Raw genomic sequence first — 18,556 nt, forward strand, 5'->3', positions numbered from 1 at the left:
AAAATATGTGATCAACAGGCGTATGGGGCTGCTGTGCTGACAGCCTGAGTGTGTGCCACATTAAGGAGATCCCCTCTAACCGACATCTGCTCGAAGATACATTACTGACACCGCCAACCGCATTCGTACTGCTGATTTTTCCAGCACCTTTGCTTAAACGCAGAACTGTGACAGCAATCAATCCAGCAGATTTTTACAACTAATATGAATTTATTAGCGCTTGTTACCAAATATATTTTCTTCACGCAAGCATCAAAGTTAGATGAAAAAACAGCAATGAATTCAAAAGTAGTGAAACTTTTTCCGAGTGTCCATGAAAGCACCATAAGAGCTCTTCCCTTTCCTTGCTAGTTGTAGCTAGCACGTTTGCTAATCCGACTACAATAGGTATAGACGACGTTTAAATATACGGAAAGCTGCCTCCGGTAAAACAAAGCAAAGAGAGTATTGCTTTTGTATATGCGATTTCATTTAACCTGCTTAAACCACGGAGGACCGTTCTTCTCAGCCGACTGTGCCAGCTAACGTCAATGTTAGCTGCGCAACGGGAAGTGGTAGCTAAGCTTCTTTTAGCTTACGAAATTAGCTGTGTGCTAGTTCTCCGTCGCCTCAAATGCTTCAATGAATGGGGGCTGATGTGCGGAGAGAAGGAAACAGTCAACAGTGTACGCTTGGTACTAGGCTTATCCGTGTTGTTTTCAAGCTTGACTGGTGCCACCAGAGTAGGAGGACGAAGAGGCTGGAGTTTATTTTGGAGGACATCGACGAGTTCACTAGCGTGATTACGTTAGCTAGTGAACATTACAGCTAACCTTAGATAAGTTTGTTGGAAATGCATCCTCACGAAAAAAAGCATGCACTGCCCAGGTAGTGCAGAAGCGATGCTAGCTTGTTTAACATAATAGACGGAGTGTTTTTGTGTGTTGGGTATTGTAAAACTTCTTCTCCAAATCGTCTGCGGCCAAGTCTTCACCGCAGTTTTTTTTCCTCCTGAAGCTTTGGTTTGAGAGGAGCAATGGTGGTGTTTTTGGACTGACACTGCCCTCCGTCCCAGGTAGGGGGAGGATTTGGTGGTGATACCCCGGCCTGGTTTGGCCCTCTGTTTACGGATACAGGAGTGACATGCATCATTGACTCGGTTCTTGTTGTATTTTTTGCCTTCACTTTTCACATCACATTAGGTTTCGCCCCTGGGATGCTCCTGTCACTGACGTGATTTGTTATTTGGGGACATTAGAAGAATCACGATGGACACTAAAGAAGAAGAAGGAAGAAACAATTGCAGCTAACACAATTATGGACTCCTGAGGCTCAACTTTGCGCACTTTTATCCCTGATATATTTTTTTAAAGACTGTCACTGGATGGACGCCGATATGTCTGCGTTTGCGGAGTTCGTGCCCCCTCCTGAATGCCCGGTGTTTGAGCCGAGTTGGGAGGATTTCTCGGATCCTTTGGGATTCATCAACAAGATCCGACCTATTGCAGAGAAGACGGGCATCTGCAAAATCCGACCCCCTCAGGTATTTTTTTTTTTTTTTAATAAAACTAAAGGTCTGCAGAGGTTTTTGGTTTGTTGTCTCTTTGTGATCCTGAGCTGGCTTACTTTGGGCCTGCGTGGATTTTACGAAACGCAGCGACGCTACTAGTTGCCATTAGTCTAAATAGAGGTCAAACGAGGCTCAGTTTCTTTTCAGTTTTTAATTAAACATTTTTGGCACTGCTTTCCGTTTGTTGTTCAGAAAAATTGTGGGCGAAAGTGCGAAGAAAATGTAGCTGTTTTCCTCACTCCCACCTGGTGTTTTGGTTTTAAAGTGGTGGCTAGCTAAGTTAAAGTGGAACGATGGTAGACATTGGGCCTAATGGCGTCTACATGCATACATGCAACAGATACATTTAGATTTTGATTTTTACTTTAAACTAGTCACGTGTTGTCACAATGATTTCCTCATTGCTCAGGTTGTTTTGGTGAATGTAATATTTCTTTTCTGTTGTCAATCAGGACTGGCAGCCTCCGTTTGCCTGTGATGTACGCAACTTCCGGTTCACTCCTCGAGTGCAAAGGCTGAATGAACTTGAGGTGAGTTTGCCACAAATGAATGAATAAATAAAATAACTCCAGTCATTGTTTATAATGAGACTGAAGCCATTATTGTTACTGCTTTGGCTGTGTGTATGATAGATAATTAAGATTCAAGATCCTTTATTTGTCACATGCATAGTTATGAGTACAACACGCAGTGGAACGTGTCCTGACACACTCCTTGACTGTGCAAAAAGAGAGAACATTATGTACATTAAGTGAATTATACAAAAGACCACATTATATGCAGTAAGTAAGTGAATTATGTACATTAAGTGAATAAAATAAAATAAAACAATCTTGAAATGTTTAAATTGAAAATCTAAAAATGTACATTGTGCAGTGGGTGTTAAAGTGTCTAGTGCTGTAGTAAAGGCGAGAAGAATCAGGTTGGGATGTGTTGAGAATAAGTCCTCTCTGTCACTTATGAATGCTGTGGGTGGGGAGTGGGGCAGCATGTTCTGGTTTAAGACACAGATGGTCTGGGGATAGAAGCTTATCTTGAATCTCTCTGTTCTTGCCCGGATGGTGCGGAACCTTCTGCCTGATGGAACAGTTGGTTGGGACGGGTCCTTCAATATCTGAGCTTCTCTAGGTGTAGATGTCCTGTAGGGAGGGGAGAGCAGTCTTGCAGCAGCGTTCTGCTGTATGGATCAGTCTCTGAAGAGCTTTTTGATCCTTAACACAGCTGTTCCTATACAAGGATGCAGTGTTCTGTTTGAGGATGCTGTCCACAGCGCCTGCATAGAAAGTCCTGAGGATCACTGGGGAGACCCCGAACTTCCTCAGTTGTCAGAGGTGGTACAGGCACTATGTAGCCTTTTTGGACTGGACCTGAATGGGGGCAGACCATGTCGGGTCTGAGGAGATGTGGACACCAAGAAAGAAAAGTCTCACTCAGGGGGGAAAAATAGACTGCAGTTTTTATTTTGACTAGGAAAAGGTTATTAAAACAAAACAAAAAGCTGCATTATTATTTTTTTCAGTTTAGTTTTAATTGTGTCCAACGTTTGATGTCATGGATGCCCTTAAAGTCAAATTTTGGATATGTGTTGTTTCAGTTCAGGGCACCAGGACAGCTGCAATGTTGTTTTATATATATTAGAAATGCGCAGATTATCATTATCAGACTGCATTACCTATTTTTTACTGATCTCAAACAGTATTTATGTATGGAAGTTGTCGAAATAGATCTGGTGTCTGGACATACTGTTGTTGTTTTTTTTTGTGTGTGTGTGTGTGTGTGTGTGTGTTGTTTTTTTTCCCCCCAATGCAAATTTCTTGGTTTTCCTGGCACCAAAATGTGGAAACAAAATGAATACCAGCCTCTGATTTTTCTAATCTGTCTTTTTACTCTTTCTCTGCTGCTTTTCCAGGCGCTCACTCGCGTAAAGCTCAACTTTCTGGATCAAATTGCAAAGTTTTGGGAGCTGCAGGGATCTAAGATTCGATTCCCTCATGTGGAGAGGAAACTGTTGGACCTCTACCAGCTCAGCAAGGTGGAACCAGTCAGCATGGATGTGTTTTGTTTTTTCTGTTTGTTTGTTTGTTTGTTTGTTTGTTTGTTTTTGTTTTGTGTTCAGATTTTTGTTTTTTAACCTAAAAATAGATTTATTTTTTTTTTAGTGAACTTTTGTAAATAAGGACCTAGGGCTGCTCAATTAATCGAATTTTAATCACGATTACGATCTGGGCTTTCAACGATCATTAAAAATGACTGAGCCGATTATTAGCACCTCCCTCAAGCTTTACTCTCGCGCTGCTCCGTGTGGCAAATCGAGCGCACCTCTCTGCATTTCGAACACGTGTCACAACAATTAAGAGGACCCAAGGGAAGCTCGGAAAGCTAAGCAGAAGTTATTTGGAGAGGAGAGTGACTGCCGTTGGTTGAAAAGAGAGGTAAAAAAAAACCAAACTTCAGTGGTGTGGAAACATTATGGGTTCGCGGAGACAGACGTGGATCAAGTAGACACAGTGTGTAAACTTTGCTATGGTGGAGTAGCTGCACCATAGAGCAACACTGCAAAGTTCACTAAACATAGATGTTTACATTTTTCATTTATTTCTTATATTGCAAACATTTGCACTGTTATCAGTATTTGCACACTATTTTCTATTATTTTTTAAAGTCATTATTCAATACATTGTTATTGTTAACCCTTTAAAGCCGGTCAGAGCAGCACGCTCCGTTTTGTGTAACTATTTTTAAATCCCTGTAGAACCTGAATCATGTAAGCTAGCGCAATAATTTTTTTTGCATATGAAACTTACATCTTATGACATCAGCTTGTCCTCGGTCACAGTTTCCTTCCACATAAAGCTTTGCAAAAAATTGCATAAAAAGCGCTTGCAGGAACAAAAACATAATATTCCAGAAACACGCTTTGCCAATCTGATCAGCTGTTCGTAACACTTCCCACATTGAAACAGACGTCAGCGCGAACTATCGCATGTCCGCCATTTCCTGTCCGACACCGGACGTGACGCCATATTCGCGTAAAATGTAGTTTTTTACTTGTAGGCCTTAAAAGCCTATACTGGTGTTTTTATAAGTCATGTTTGACTTTTCTGAATAGTTTCTGGGATGCTTAGAACTCGAATTGCACAGCTGGAAATAGTTTATTTTGATGCACCTGCTGTTTTCTTTGCAAATTTGCATCATAGGATTGTTCTTTCGTTTTTCCTGCAGTATATAAAAATTGCTGTATCTCCAAAATAAAACTATGAAGACACTCAAAATAAATTTCCTGTTGTTGTAAACTATTTTTTGCAACTTTTTTGTATTTAAAGTTTTGAGGGATAAACCTCTTAAATTTCTCCAAGTAGAAATATATGTAAAAAAAAAAAAACGATTTTCAATTTTTTTGTAGCTTATTGCACTTTTTTGCAATTAATGTAGTTACTATGGACTTAATGCATACATATTATTAAAATATGGGCTATAACAGTTGTATTGATGTATAGCAACTTGAAATGCTCCCACAAATGGCACTACAGCATGTAAAAAAATAATATAAGCTCTGGCGGACTTGGTTCTATGGTAGGTCTTAAAGGGTTAAATAAATATCGTCAAATAATCGAGATCTCAATTTCAGTGAAAATAATCGTGATTATCATTTTTGCCATAATCGAGCAGCCCTATAAGGACCCTTCGGCAGCACAAAAAAAAAGTTGTTTGTTTTTTGTTTTGTTTTTTTACCTTATGATGTTAAAACCTATTTTGGATGATTAGATAGATTAAGTGGTAAGAGCTAAAAAAAAAATGTTTTCCTTGTGTGCATTAAAGATTGTGTCATCCGAGGGCGGCTTTGAGACGGTGTGTAAAGAAAAATTATGGTCCAAGGTGGCCAGCCGAATGGGCTACCCTGCTGGAAAAGGCACCGGGTCTCTTCTACGTTCTCACTATGAGAGGATCCTTTACCCCTATGAGCTCTTCCAGACTGGAGCCACACTAACTGTGAGTGGTGCTGAATGCTGTTTAACTGCATTTTATATCATAATTGGGAGGAAAACAACAGCTAATATGTTTTAGACCATCATAAGTAGATTCTGAGGTTTCTTGTCTAAATTGCATGTATATGTTTGTACTTAGGGAAGTTTCTCCCAAAACACTTCATACTGTATATAAATGTCCTGTTACTAATAGCTTGTAATAACCTTTGGGCCAAATAACATCCTGGTTTTCTTCGGTAACCTATTCAGTGATCATTTTGCCTCCGATTAGGGCCTCCAAAGGTTGTATGATGAGGGAAATGATGGGGATGAGGTAGATGAGGGAGTTGGCGAGGAGGCTGTAGAGGAAGAGGAGCACGATGAGGAGGATGAGAAGGATAAAGATGGAGAAGGTGATGGATTGCAAACCAAAGAGCGGCTACTGCCAGAGAGACGATCCAGGCGCCTGAAATCAGAGGTAAAGTGAAGCTGCTCAGACATTAACTCAGAGTTGAGTTTGTAACCCATGCTGACCTAAAATTAAAAATGCCATGAGCACTAATGCGTTTCATTGAGTGTAACATTTGATAACATTGTTGCAAATGGGTCATGAAGTTATCATTTGTAGCAGAACAATTAGTCCCCCAAAATAAAAGTTTAAAAAAGTGCTTGACACGTTAACTTTTGGCATTCCCTCTGCACATCCAGATTCCTAACTGTGTCAGGAATGACCGAGGATGTCTTAACATTTAGCAGGATCACTTTGTTTCACAGTCTAATGCTGTTATTGTTGTTGTTCTCTAGCGGGAAAACAAGGAGCCAAAAACCCTTAAAATTTTTGGAGCGAGTCCCAAGATGGTCGGCTTGGAGATCGTATCAGCTGGTAAACAAAATTTTGATTGACTTGTGTAGGCTTTGTTTTTATGTTTTGTTTTTAAACACAAAAACCAAGAGCCACTCCTCTTACTGTAGTTTTCCAATTCACTTAGATGATGGATTCAACAAGAAGCAGCGGCACCTCAAAGCCCAGGCCTTCGCCATCAAGATGAGACCACGCAAGGAGACCCTGGAGGTCAACTTTGTGAGTGTGATTTCATCATTTCATTGTGTTGAGTGTCAAAATTAACCATGTTATTCAATACCACAACAATTTTTGCATCTTGTTTTGTTTTCCCTTTAAAAAAAAATAAAATAAAAAATGTGGCGCTAACCCTCAGATCGACCTTTATCTCTGCCTTGTGTGTGGACGAGGGGACGAAGAGGACCGGCTCCTGCTGTGTGATGGCTGTGACGACAGCTACCACACCTTCTGCTTGATCCCACCTCTGCAGGACGTACCCAAAGGAGACTGGCGGTGCCCTAAGTGTGTTGCTGAGGTAGGCGCTGAATGTGCTTTTATTCTCCCTGAGCCATCTGTGGTATACCACAAATGTTTCTCATGTCAAAGATTGGTGCTCTTACAGTTACTATAGTACTCATCATACTGAGTATACGGGTGAAGACTGAAAGAAATATATAGAACAGAGAGACAAAAGTCTGTTTCTAGCAACCGACCTAAAGTTTAATGACTCAAATGGGCGTGGCTTCAAAAGCAGTAACTCTAATGAATTGTTCATGCTCCTACACAGGAATGCAGTAAGCCTAGGGAGGCATTTGGCTTCGAGCAAGCTGTGAGGGAGTACAGCCTGCAAAGCTTTGGAGAGATGGCCGACCACTTCAAGTCTGACTACTTCAACATGCCTGTTCATGTATGTGAAATCTACTCAGTAGAGCTAGAATGAGTAAACGGATGCTGCTCTCAAGCCTTTCAGCGAAGACCTAAAACAGGATATGTCATAAGATCCATCTTACACTCCTCAGATGGTCCCCACAGAGTTGGTGGAGAAGGAGTTCTGGCGTCTGGTCAGCAGCATTGAGGAGGATGTCATTGTAGAGTATGGAGCAGACATCAGCTCCAAGGATGTCGGCAGCGGATTCCCTGTCAGGGACGGAAAGAGGAGGCTGATGGGAGATGAGGAGGTGAGAAGATGGTTACACAGTATAAATATCGTAACGTGGTGATGTGTTGCCTTGACAAAAGTTGAAAAGTAACACGTAGAGACAGTATTTTTTTAAGTAAACTAAATCTAATAGTAATATTATTACTTAATAATATCTAATAAAAGTAATATTTTTCTGCTCTTTTTCTCTCTCTCCCCCCCCCCCCCAAAAAAAAAATGCCATCACTGATGGGGAGGCACATTTGTCAGCTCATTTTCTCATATATTCTGCTAAAGATTTTTAATTGCACACACATCATCTTATTTTGTATTTTATTGAGTGGTTCCATCTAGCAAACTCCAGCCTCCAGTCTATTTATTTAATACTTTCAAATTTGCTCTGAATAGAAGCACTCTTTTCCTTTCCTGTTAGGATTATGCAAACTCAGGCTGGAACTTGAACAACATGCCAGTGCTGGAGCAATCTGTGCTCACCCACATCAACGTGGACATCTCAGGCATGAAGGTACCCTGGCTCTACGTGGGCATGTGTTTCTCCTCCTTCTGCTGGCACATCGAAGACCACTGGAGCTACTCCATCAATTTTCTTCACTGGCAAGTTTATGAAGTATAGTTTTGGAAGCAGCAGATAAGTAGTAGTGTTGATGAAAACAAAATTCTGCATGTCAGTGGTAATCCTTTGCTTCAGTAGGGCTTTTATAGTTGATCTTATGTTTATGTCTGCCCTGTGGAGTTATGGTACAATAGAAGCCCTAAATATTAAAAGAACATTCTGATGTCTTCCTTCTGTTCTTCAGGGGAGAACCCAAGACTTGGTATGGAGTCCCGGCCTCTGCAGCAGAGAAATTAGAGGCTGTCATGAAAAAGTTAGCTCCAGAGCTTTTTGACTCCCAGCCTGACCTCCTTCATCAGCTTGTCACCATCATGAATCCCAACGTCCTCATGGAGCATGGTGTCCCTGTATGTAGCCCGTACTCTGGGTTGGAATTTGATCTGGTTAAATATTCATGTGGAGATATTCATGTTTATTTATTACATATATATTCCTCTCCTCAGGTGTACAGGACCAATCAGTGTGCCGGGGAGTTTGTGGTTACCTTTCCCCGGGCCTACCACAGCGGCTTCAACCAGGGCTACAACTTTGCAGAGGCTGTTAATTTCTGCACAGCTGATTGGGTGAGGGAGCAAAAATACAAACTCCTCTTTTATTTTAAATATTGAATTTTTTATGTATATTATTTTGCCAAAACTTTGCTCGTTTTTCGCCCATTCTTCAGTTGCCAATGGGCCGCCAGTGTGTCGCCCATTACCGGCGTCTCCACCGGTACTGCGTTTTCTCCCACGAGGAGCTGCTTTGCAAGATGGCTGCAGATCCCGAGAGCCTCGACGTGGAGCTGGCTGCTGCCGTCTATAAAGAAATGCAAGAGATGATGGATGAAGAAACAAAACTCAGACAGGCTGTCCAGGAAATGGTGAATGTTTTTCTTTTTTGTTTTGTGGATGTTATACATGTAATGCAACCCATTCTGATTATTTGAGCATCGCTTTCCTCATTGCCAACAGGGGGTACTGTCGTCCGAGCTGGAGGTTTTTGAACTCGTTCCGGACGATGAGCGTCAGTGCTACAAGTGTAAGACCACCTGTTTCCTGTCTGCGCTGACCTGTTCCTGCAGCCCAGACCGACTGGTTTGTCTCCACCACGCGAAAGATCTCTGTGACTGTCCTCTTGGCGACAAGTGTCTTAGGTGGGATTTTTTTTCCTTTTTTTAATTCATGGCGTAAACTTTAATCATGTTAAGAGTTGCACAAGCTTGTGTTGGTAGTAAATTCTTAAAACAAATTTTCATGTGCAGTTTTTGTCCAATCCATTCCAGGTATCGCTATGATCTGGAGGAGTTCCCCTCCATGCTGTATGGCGTGAAGACTCGGGCTCAGTCTTATGATACCTGGGCAAAGAGGGTCACAGAAGCCTTGGCTGCAGACCAGAAAAACAAAAAAGGTCTCTGTTTTATTGCATTATAAACTACAAGCATTTTGTTCCCTAAATTTAGCTATTTATGTCTTTATTATATCTAAATCCTTTCTCATCTTTGTTTTCTCCTGCTCTTTCTTTCTGTCACTCCCTCACAGATCTCATTGAACTCAAAGTTTTGCTCGAGGACGCAGAGGACAGAAAGTATCCTGAGAACGCTTTGTTCCGTCGCCTGAGGGAGATGGTCAAAGAGGCAGAGACGTGCTCCTCTGTAGCCCAGCTGCTGCTCAGCCGCAAGCAGAGGCACAGGTCAGGACAATGATTTGTGCTGATTTACCGCTCGCAAGTTACTGGGCCTGATATCAGTTTTTTAAAAAGTCTTTTCAGTATTAATTTTGTAGGTGGTTTTGTTCAAAGAGGAACTAAATCTTTGGGGTTTTTTCTCCCCTCTTTTTCTGTGTGCATCTCCAGTAGCCGCCTGCGTTCTGAGAGCAATCGCAATCGGACCAAATTGACTGTGGATGAGCTGAAAGCGTTCGTAGAGCAGCTGTACAGGCTACCCTGCATCATCAGCCAGGCGCGACAAGTCAAAGTTAGTTCCATGTGTCGATACATAGATCCCAATTATAATTGTTTTTTTGTTTTGTTTTGGGGGTTTTTAAATTTAGTTTTAGCCTCTCTTGTGTAATTTTCTCTGCTCCCCCAGCTCATTCAACCAATACTCTTAAACCACTTCCTGACATTTCCTACTTTTCCTTTACCTCTAAATGTGTCTGTCACTGCCCGTATTGCCAGGAGTTACTGGAGAATGTGGAGGACTTTCATGAACGGGCCCAGGTGGCGCTGTCAGATGAGATGCCAGATTCCTCCAAGCTGCAGGCGCTCTTGGATCTGGGCAGTGGCCTGGATGTGGAGCTGCCAGAGCTGCCCAGACTCAAACAGGAGCTCCAGCAGGCCCGGTGGCTTGATGAGGTGAGCCCACATCAGGCGATATTAGTTGTTGTCCTTGCAAAAACACAAGGTTTTCCACTTTTGTTACCAAGCGGAAATGAAAAGGAGTCAACTTAAGACTAACATCGTATTGCTCTCCGTTTCTGTAGAATGTTATCATATTGTTAGAACTATTTAGATTTCTAAGTAGTTATGTGCCAGTGTAAAGGAAGCAAAATCTTTGCAGTGACAGATATGAGTCAAAATCATAAACATCAAAAGATTGAGCAAAACAGAGACTGAGAACATCATCAAATTTCAGGTGCGTGCCACCCTTGCTGAGCCCCACCGCGTCACTTTGGAGCTCATGAAGAGGCTGATCGACTCTGGGGTGGGTTTGGCACCGCACCATGCCGTGGAGAAGGCCATGGCTGAACTCCAAGAAATCCTTACCGTGTCAGAGAGATGGGAGGATAAAGCTCGCGCCTGCCTGCAGGCCAGGTAAGGTTTCACATGTGAATGGAGATCTAAATTGCCCATAAAAGTCTACCTTTTAAAATCAGACGGTTCACACATTTGTTTGTGCTCTTATAATCTTAGACCTCGTCACAGCATGGCAACGCTTGAGAGCATTGTGCTGGAAGCTCGGAACATCCCAGCGTATCTACCAAATATTTTGGCTCTCCGAGAGGCCCTGCTAAAGGCCAAGGAGTGGACCTCCAAGGTGGAGGCCATCCAAAACGGCAGCAGCTATGCTTACCTGGATCAGCTGGAGAGCCTGCTGGCCAGGGGCCGCTCCATCCCTGTGCGGCTCGATCCGCTAGCTCAGGTGGAGTCTCAGGTAGCTGCAGCTCGAGCCTGGAGGGAGAGGACTGCTCGCACGTTCCTCAAGAAGAACTCCACGTACACACTGCTCCAGGTGGGCTGTCATGGAAACATTTGATGTTACTTGTGGCTGAGATGCAGAAATATTTAAATGTCTTTAATTTAAAGTCTGTATTATAATTATAACAAATATCTCTTAGGTCCTCAGTCCTCGTGTGGACATTGGCGTATACGGCAACAGCAAGAGCAAGCGAAAGCGTGTTAAGGAGCTCATGGAAAAGGAGAGGGGCGGCTTTGACCCAGACACCCTGAGTGATCTGGAGGAGAACCACGAGGAGGTGCGGGACCCTTCTACTGTTGTAGCAGCTTTCAAAGCCAAAGAGCAGAAAGAAGTGGAGTCCATTCACTCACTCCGAGCTGCAAATTTAGCTAAGATGGCCATGGCAGATCGCATCGAGGAGGTCAAGTTCTGTTTGTGTCGAAAGACTGCCAGCGGCTTCATGTTGCAGTGCGAACTTTGTAAAGACTGGTTCCACGGAGCTTGCGTCCCTCTGCCTAAGACTGGATCTCAGAAGAAGATTGGTGTGAATTGGCAGAGCAATAGTAAAGACTCCAAATTCTTGTGTCCGCTGTGCCAGCGATCACGGAGGCCGAGATTAGAGACCATTCTGTCATTGTTAGTTTCACTGCAGAAGCTGCCAGTGCGTCTGCCAGAAGGAGAAGCATTGCAGTGTTTGACTGAGAGGGCAATGAGCTGGCAGGTACGCATATAAATTACAATGCCTAACTGGTAGCATCCGAGCTTCTCAGTGTTTTTTCTTTTGGTCTCTGCTTATTACCTGCGCTTATGTTGGTTAAACTTTCTTAACAGGACCGAGCACGCCAAGCTCTGGCCACAGAGGAGTTGTCCTCGGCCCTGGCGAAGCTGTCTGTGCTGAGTCAGCGTATGGTCGAGCAAGCTGCGAGGGAGAAAACGGAGAAGATCATCAACGCTGAGCTGCAGAAAGCCGCTGCCAATCCTGACTTACAGGTACTTTGATCATTAATAATTTTGCATGGTTAGAAATTCTCTTTGAGATACAGATTGATGCTTTGGATGTAAATGTGCACTTCACCAGCAGAGGGCAGGAATCTGTAAAAAGATAAAAAGGCCAGTGGATTGGCTTAGCAGTCTGAAAGTTCACATTTCAGACTGGTGAGCTGAAACCTGAAATTAAATCTACCCTCTAGGGAAATTATCAGGCAAAACAGTTTTTATTCAACAACAAGCTGAAGAATCATTGCTGTTTTGCTTTTATTTCTTTGATAAGTTCAGTAGATAAAAGCTTTCCTGTGAGAAGAAATTTTAAAGAGTACGTGTGTGTTTGTGTGTGTTTCCCAGGGTCATATCCAAACTTTCCAGCAGTCTGGTTTCAGCAGAGCCACGTCACCGCGTCCCTCTGTGGACTACGACGACGAGGAAACTGATTCAGACGAAGACATCAGGGAGACTTACGGATATGATATGAAGGTATGGGAGGCATCAGTGGTGTGATTTAAATTGGGGTGTCATAGGACTTTATTTTGACTTCTTGTGTTGTTGTTGTATGACTGTTTGGCTCCAGGACCCTGGTGAGGTGAAGCCCTACCTGTTCTGTGATGAGGAGATTCCCGTGAAGTCAGAGGAGGTGGTCAGTCACATGTGGCTGGCTGCCACGCCTTCCTTCTGTGTCGAGCACGCTTACTCCTCAGCCTCCAAGTCCTGTGTTCAAAGTGAGGCCGCATTTATTTAATACAATCCCTTTGCTTTGAGTCTGTTTACCCATTGTTCCCTCTTGGCATTTATTTGCATAATAAACAATTACATTAACTACTCCTTGGGAGATTCCCATTTCATACTCAAAATATTTACATTTCAGATCTGGGTACACCCAGAAAGCAGCCCAGGAAGACCCCGCTGGTACCTCGGAGCCTTGAGCCACCTGTTCTTGAGCTGTCCCCGCAGGCTAAAGCCCAGCTGGAGGACCTGATGATGCTTGGAGACCTGCTGGAGGTGTCCCTGGATGAGACCCAGCACATCTGGAGAATCCTGCAGGCCACTCACCCACCCTCTGAGGAGAGATTCCTGCAGGTCATGGAGGTAGGAGTTCAGCCATTATGCAACCTGATTGCACAGCTGGATAGAGACTTAATGCTGAGATTAATCATTTTTGTTTGTTCTGATGGTGTAATTACACACAATGTATGCAGTAAATGCAGAATAAGAAATGGCAGTGATCGCTCTCATTTGCTCTTTTCCCCCCCCTCCCCCTTCCTTTCTTTCCAGCCTGACGACTCTCTGATTGAAAAGCCTCTGAAGATCAAGCTCAAAGATTCCGAGAAGAAACGAAAACGCAAATTGGAAAGAGCCGAGCACCACCACATGCTGATGGCTGCTGCAGCTGCCAGTGGAACTTCGGCGATGGGAGATATCCGACCGCCCAAGTCCAAAGACTTAAAGAGGGTGGGTCTGGAGCTCGGCCTTGGGGGTAAACCCAAAAAGAAAAAACTTAAAATCAACCTGGAAAAGAATCGGGAAATGAAGCAACTGGCCAAACGGTTGGCCAAAGAGGAGAAGGAGAGAAAGAGGAAAGAGAAAGCGGCCGCAAAGGCAGAGGCCATCAGGGAGGGGATGGAGAAGAGGAAGGAGAAGAAGATTCTTGACATTCCCTCGAAGTATGATTGGTCGGGGGCAGAGGACTCCAATGATGAGAATGCAGTGTGTGCAGCCAAAAACTGCCAGAGGCCGTGTAAAGATAAGGTGAGCACACCTGTCATTATCCATAAAAAACGAACTAACATTTCAATTCAGTTTCATTTATACAGTGCCAAATAACAACAACAACAACAATCGCCTCAAGGCACTTGCGACCGATTTTCACCATTGCAGATCCAGATGTGTGTTGAAAGGGGTACAAGGGGGAAATCATAGATGTTTGATGGACACAATCTTAACATTAAGATTGTGTCCATCAAACTTAATGATGTCAGTGCGCCCCAGGGTGGCTGTGACTACAATGTAGCTTGCCATTCACACACTGGTGATGGCAGTGTGTGAATGTGTGTGTGAATGGGTGGATGACTGGTTGTGTGAAGCGCTTTGGGGTCTTTAGGGACTAGTAAAAGCGCTATACAAATACAGGCCATTTACCATTTTTACCATTATATAATATGTTGAAAAATTGTTGAATATTCTTAATCTTATTTGTGTCATTACTTTATTGTGATCCATCGTGGTCTCAGAGGTTATTCCCTGCTCACCTGGTTTAAATGTGGACTCAAACCTGGGGAGCAAGGAAACTAAACTGATCTCACATGATTCAAGGTAGTAGACCACATCTACGTCCTTGAAATAGGACTGAAATATAGTTTATTATGAAGAAATTTATGTCTACAAATATATTTTGTTAGTACCTGGTTGGATGCACCTCAGCTCTCAATATTGTTGAATCTTGGCATAGATTCAACAAGGTGCTGGAAACATTCTTCAGAGATTTTGGTCCATATTGATCTGACAGCATCAAAGAGTGGCTGCAGATTTGTCAGCTGTACATCCATGGTGTATATCTCCTGTTCCACCATGCACTAAATGGGTTCTAGAGGACTGAGATCTGGTGACTGGTGGAGTCCTTGTCATGTTCAAGATTCTAGTTTGCGATGATTTGAGCGTTGTGACGTAATCCTGCTGGAAGTAGCCATCTACAAAGCTATGTACAAAGTGTGTATACGGTGGTCATTAAGTGGCATGGTCAGGACATGGTTTTATTTACTGTTGCCTTCCTTTCAGCTTGAAGTAGTCTGCCCATTCTCCTCTAACTTCTGGCATCGACAAAGCATTTTCTCCCAGTGAACTTCTGCTCACTAGATATTCACCCTAGAGATGGTTGTGTGGGGTAAATCCCAGATCAGTAGTCTCTGAAGTACTCAGCCTAGCCCATCAACAACCATGTCACATTCAAAGTCACCTAAATCACCTTTTCCTCCTTGTTCTAATGCTCAAGTTGAACTGCATCAGGTCATGTTGACGTTGTCTACACGCCTAAATGCAGTTGATTTGCTCCCATATGATTAGCTGTACAGCAAGCACGAGCAGAGCTTTCAAAGTCTTGATGTGGATTTTGTCAGGGCTCTGTATCTACTGATGTTCTGCACTGTGAAATTCCCTTAAGCCCATATTGACTGCACGAAATCAAACATACTGCAGTGTTAAACTGTAGGCCTCCATGATTGTGTCGTGATGTTCACATGGTGTCAGACGGAACATCAGTCTGCATACAGAGCCGCTCGACAGTTTGATGATTCCATCTGAGGAGACTGGGAAATACTGTGGTGTCGTTCACTGAATGTGTGTTTGTTTTATTAAACCAGAGTGGATAACAAACATTTCTCACAATGAACATCGGGTACCTTTTTATTGAATAGTAACAGCTGGTAACCGCACTGGAACACCTCAAAGAGAGTTAGACATAACATATTAACAAGGCCACCTGATGTCGTCTTGATCAGAAACGCTACTGCAGACTGCACAAAGTTAACCAGTGGCTAGTCTTCTTCTCTCTTGAGTCTGCGCTGCCAATCAAATCTAAGGAATCATTAGCCCTACAGTTCTGTCCTTTGATTCACCGATGATTTATCCAGGGCATGCTCGTGACTGTAGCCCAAAACGATGGCATAGTGCTGCGTTAGTCGCTACTTTGAAAGGAAGGTAACCTTTAAAAGAAAATGATAATAATTTACTTCAAATTTTTTAGCTTCACGTTACAGCAAAAACCACTTTTTTCTAGCTGCGCTGGTAAATACATTTGTTTTTGTTTTGTTATTTCTAATGTTTTGAAAACAATTGAAGTGTGTCCAAGATGATCTACTCTGTTGTAGTCATGTATTCCAGTAAATAACATCAAACATTAGTTGAACAGTGACTGACTTGTAGCTGTGAAACAGACTTCTTTAATTGCTAATGCAGTATTTTCATTAAAATTCTTGAATTAAAGCTGCAGCTTCTTTTCAAATTTGTTGTTGTGGTGAAAAAAGCAAGTTTGTTTCACTGTCCACACTGACGTGATTGAGTACTGTTAAATATTATCTTTGAATTTAGTGTCTTGCTTGACAAAGTCATTGTCTCACTCACTCACATTTCTGAATTCATCACGTGAGTTTTTTGTTCTTTTCTCTCCTATTTCCCAGGTCGACTGGGTTCAGTGTGATGGCGGCTGTGACGAGTGGTTCCACCAGGTCTGTGTGGGTGTGTCATGCGAGATGGCCGAGAATGAGGACTACATCTGCATGGACTGCTCCCGGAAGGCCGCCGGTGGAGGAATGACCGTCGAGGAGGTGTCGGAGGAGAGCGTCGTTGTGCTGACAACGTCAATGTGCGGCAGCAGCGTGCAGAGTGTGCCATCGTCATCGGTGATTGCCTCCTGGTCATCGGCTTCTCACTTAAACCCAGCGACATCACATCAGCAACAGCAGGATTCTCACCAGGGCAGTTAGCACTTAAAAAAACATGGGCCAATGACAGAGAACTTCACAATATGCCCAGTATCCAGGCTAGTTTTTTAAACCTCAAGACAAGTTAACAGTTCCTGTAACTGTTGGGAGTGTCAAGCACAAGAAAAACACTCCTGTTTCCGAGTGCTGAGATCTGCAAACAGACTTTACATGTGTCAGCCACAACATTAAAAACCAAAGGCGAGTAAAGTGAATGACCTCGATCATCTCGTTGCAGTGCGTCACTCAGCCGGGAAGCCATTGGTATCGGTATTCATGTGGGTGATACTGTTAACATCCACCCAAATGTGGCTAATTTGCTCCTGTATGACAGAGGTCCTGTTCACAAAAGGCTCGTCATTACACTCGAGGTGTTGAGATGGCCTCCCCACATGTCAGTCCATCCACAGGATGCACCAGAATAAGCCCGATCGCTGCATCTGCTGCAATATCTTGGCGCCCGCAACCGGAAGACACCCTCTGAGGTCCTGTGACCTTGCTTCAAAGGGCCAGACCTGTTTTGATGTCACAAAGGGGACTCACAAAATATTAGGCAGATGGATTTAATGTTGTGGCCTCTCTGTATAATCCCCCTACAGCAGTTTAGGTCTAGAAAAACCTGCCGTCTTCATCCTGGTCCTCAGTTCAGCAGTAACAAGGCATTAATAACTTACCTGCAGTCAAACACTCACTTATTCCAGCTGTTGTATTCAGTGGCAAACAGACAAATTTGTTCCCAGCTCCAGGACATTAGTTCCCCTTCTGTCCCTCTTGCCAGGCCCTTGAGACAGTAACATCTCAATAAGTAGGTCTTGACTAGGAAAAACAAATGGTTGTATTGTAGTGGAATTATTTATAATGTACATAGCTTTTAAGGCAGTTAAACCAATGGATTGTGGCTTTTTGTTTTGTTTTGTTTCTCACCTTTAATAAATTCTTCCTAGTCAAATAAGTACAAATTGCAATGTTGTTGTTTTTTTTCTCTCCATGTGACGAAGCACACAAACGACAACCATCTCCTCTTCTAAACTTCTTGTTTGTGAAGGCGGGGGGGGGAGTGACCTCAAGATGTGTCACTGAGTGGTTGATTGATTTCTTTTCAAACTGGTTTAAACCTCACATCAGCTATGTGACATTCATTTTCAAAGCAGGGCCTCGATTATCACGGTGAAAAATTAACTGGTCAAGCTTATACGTATCACTACCTGTACGCAGGTCTGTTGGGCGAGTAGAGGATTATGGCAAGGGTGGGGGTTGTGCTGATGTCCACTCCTGACTCACAGGTCAGATCCAGTGTGAACTGACCCCGTCTGCTTTTGGCAACCGTCTGAGTGAGGCACCTCTATCAGACAGACAGAAAGAAAGGGCAACCATGGTGGGCTGCAGGATACTCAAAGAATTACATAACTTTTGTTTTGTTATGCAGCCACATCTTCCACCACCTGCTGTATGTTGTGTCTTCAGACTCATCCACTGAGAAGACTTTTTGACCAAAATGCTAAACATAGATGAAAGGAGAAACAATGGTCTATCTGCTATATAGCAAAACATGTATTTCTTTCAGACCTTAGCACCGTATTTGTGGAAAACCTTCCATCAACTAGTTTAACTTTTAGAATGCATCTGTTGATGTAAACAAACATGTATGTTTGTTTCTTTAGACCTATGTAGCCAAAGTGCATTGCAACAAGAACATGAGTTATGGCTGACAGGTCAAATGTCATCCCCCTGGACTATTACATTGCATCTTATTTTAACAGTACAGACATGGTGGATGTTGTACTTTGCTTGGAAGGGACCCCATGCAGGG

General features: G+C 43.1%; 1 protein-coding gene across 2 annotated transcripts; it reads left to right on the forward strand.

Annotated features, from left to right (window-relative positions):
• Window positions 1-318: 318 nt before the first annotated feature.
• On the forward strand, window positions 319-17,705 carry kdm5a (lysine demethylase 5A). 2 transcript variants are annotated; one of them, XM_085436078.1, is made up of 29 exons: window positions 319-1,054; window positions 1,182-1,522; window positions 2,002-2,079; window positions 3,459-3,581; window positions 5,369-5,539; window positions 5,807-5,992; window positions 6,319-6,397; window positions 6,504-6,595; window positions 6,732-6,890; window positions 7,143-7,262; window positions 7,375-7,533; window positions 7,927-8,108; window positions 8,312-8,474; window positions 8,571-8,690; window positions 8,792-8,986; window positions 9,078-9,259; window positions 9,389-9,513; window positions 9,645-9,795; window positions 9,958-10,078; window positions 10,282-10,458; window positions 10,739-10,917; window positions 11,017-11,335; window positions 11,442-12,002; window positions 12,113-12,271; window positions 12,623-12,751; window positions 12,846-12,993; window positions 13,140-13,360; window positions 13,547-14,020; window positions 16,444-17,705. In XM_085436078.1, the coding sequence occupies exons 2-29, from the start codon at window positions 1,364-1,366 to the stop codon at window positions 16,747-16,749; spliced, it is 5,238 nt and encodes a 1,745-aa protein (XP_085292204.1). In that variant the 5' UTR covers window positions 319-1,054; window positions 1,182-1,363; the 3' UTR covers window positions 16,750-17,705. The 2 variants fall into 2 exon arrangements, with proteins under 2 accessions (XP_085292204.1, XP_085292203.1); XM_085436077.1 differs by having other exon boundaries at window positions 319-1,522.
• Window positions 17,706-18,556: the final 851 nt, after the last annotated feature.

This window comes from Copadichromis virginalis, linkage group LG17, assembly GCF_057382275.1.
Source record: "Copadichromis virginalis isolate Kocher_CV1m ecotype Utaka linkage group LG17, C_Virginalis_male_GT1.1, whole genome shotgun sequence".
Lineage (NCBI taxonomy): Eukaryota > Metazoa > Chordata > Actinopteri > Cichliformes > Cichlidae > Copadichromis > Copadichromis virginalis.

What these genes read in the sequence shown, in the direction of transcription:
- kdm5a (XM_085436077.1), top strand. Translation starts at nt 1,364, where the DNA reads ATGGACGCCGATATGTCTGCGTTTGCGGAGTTCGTGCCCCCTCCTGAA. An exon ending in GGCTGATGGGAGATGAGGAG is followed by an intron (nt 7,534 to 7,926) that starts GTGAGAAGATGG and finishes CTTTCCTGTTAG; the next exon opens with GATTATGCAAACTCAGGCTG. An exon ending in TCATGGAGCATGGTGTCCCT is followed by an intron (nt 8,475 to 8,570) that starts GTATGTAGCCCG and finishes TCCTCTCCTCAG; the next exon opens with GTGTACAGGACCAATCAGTG.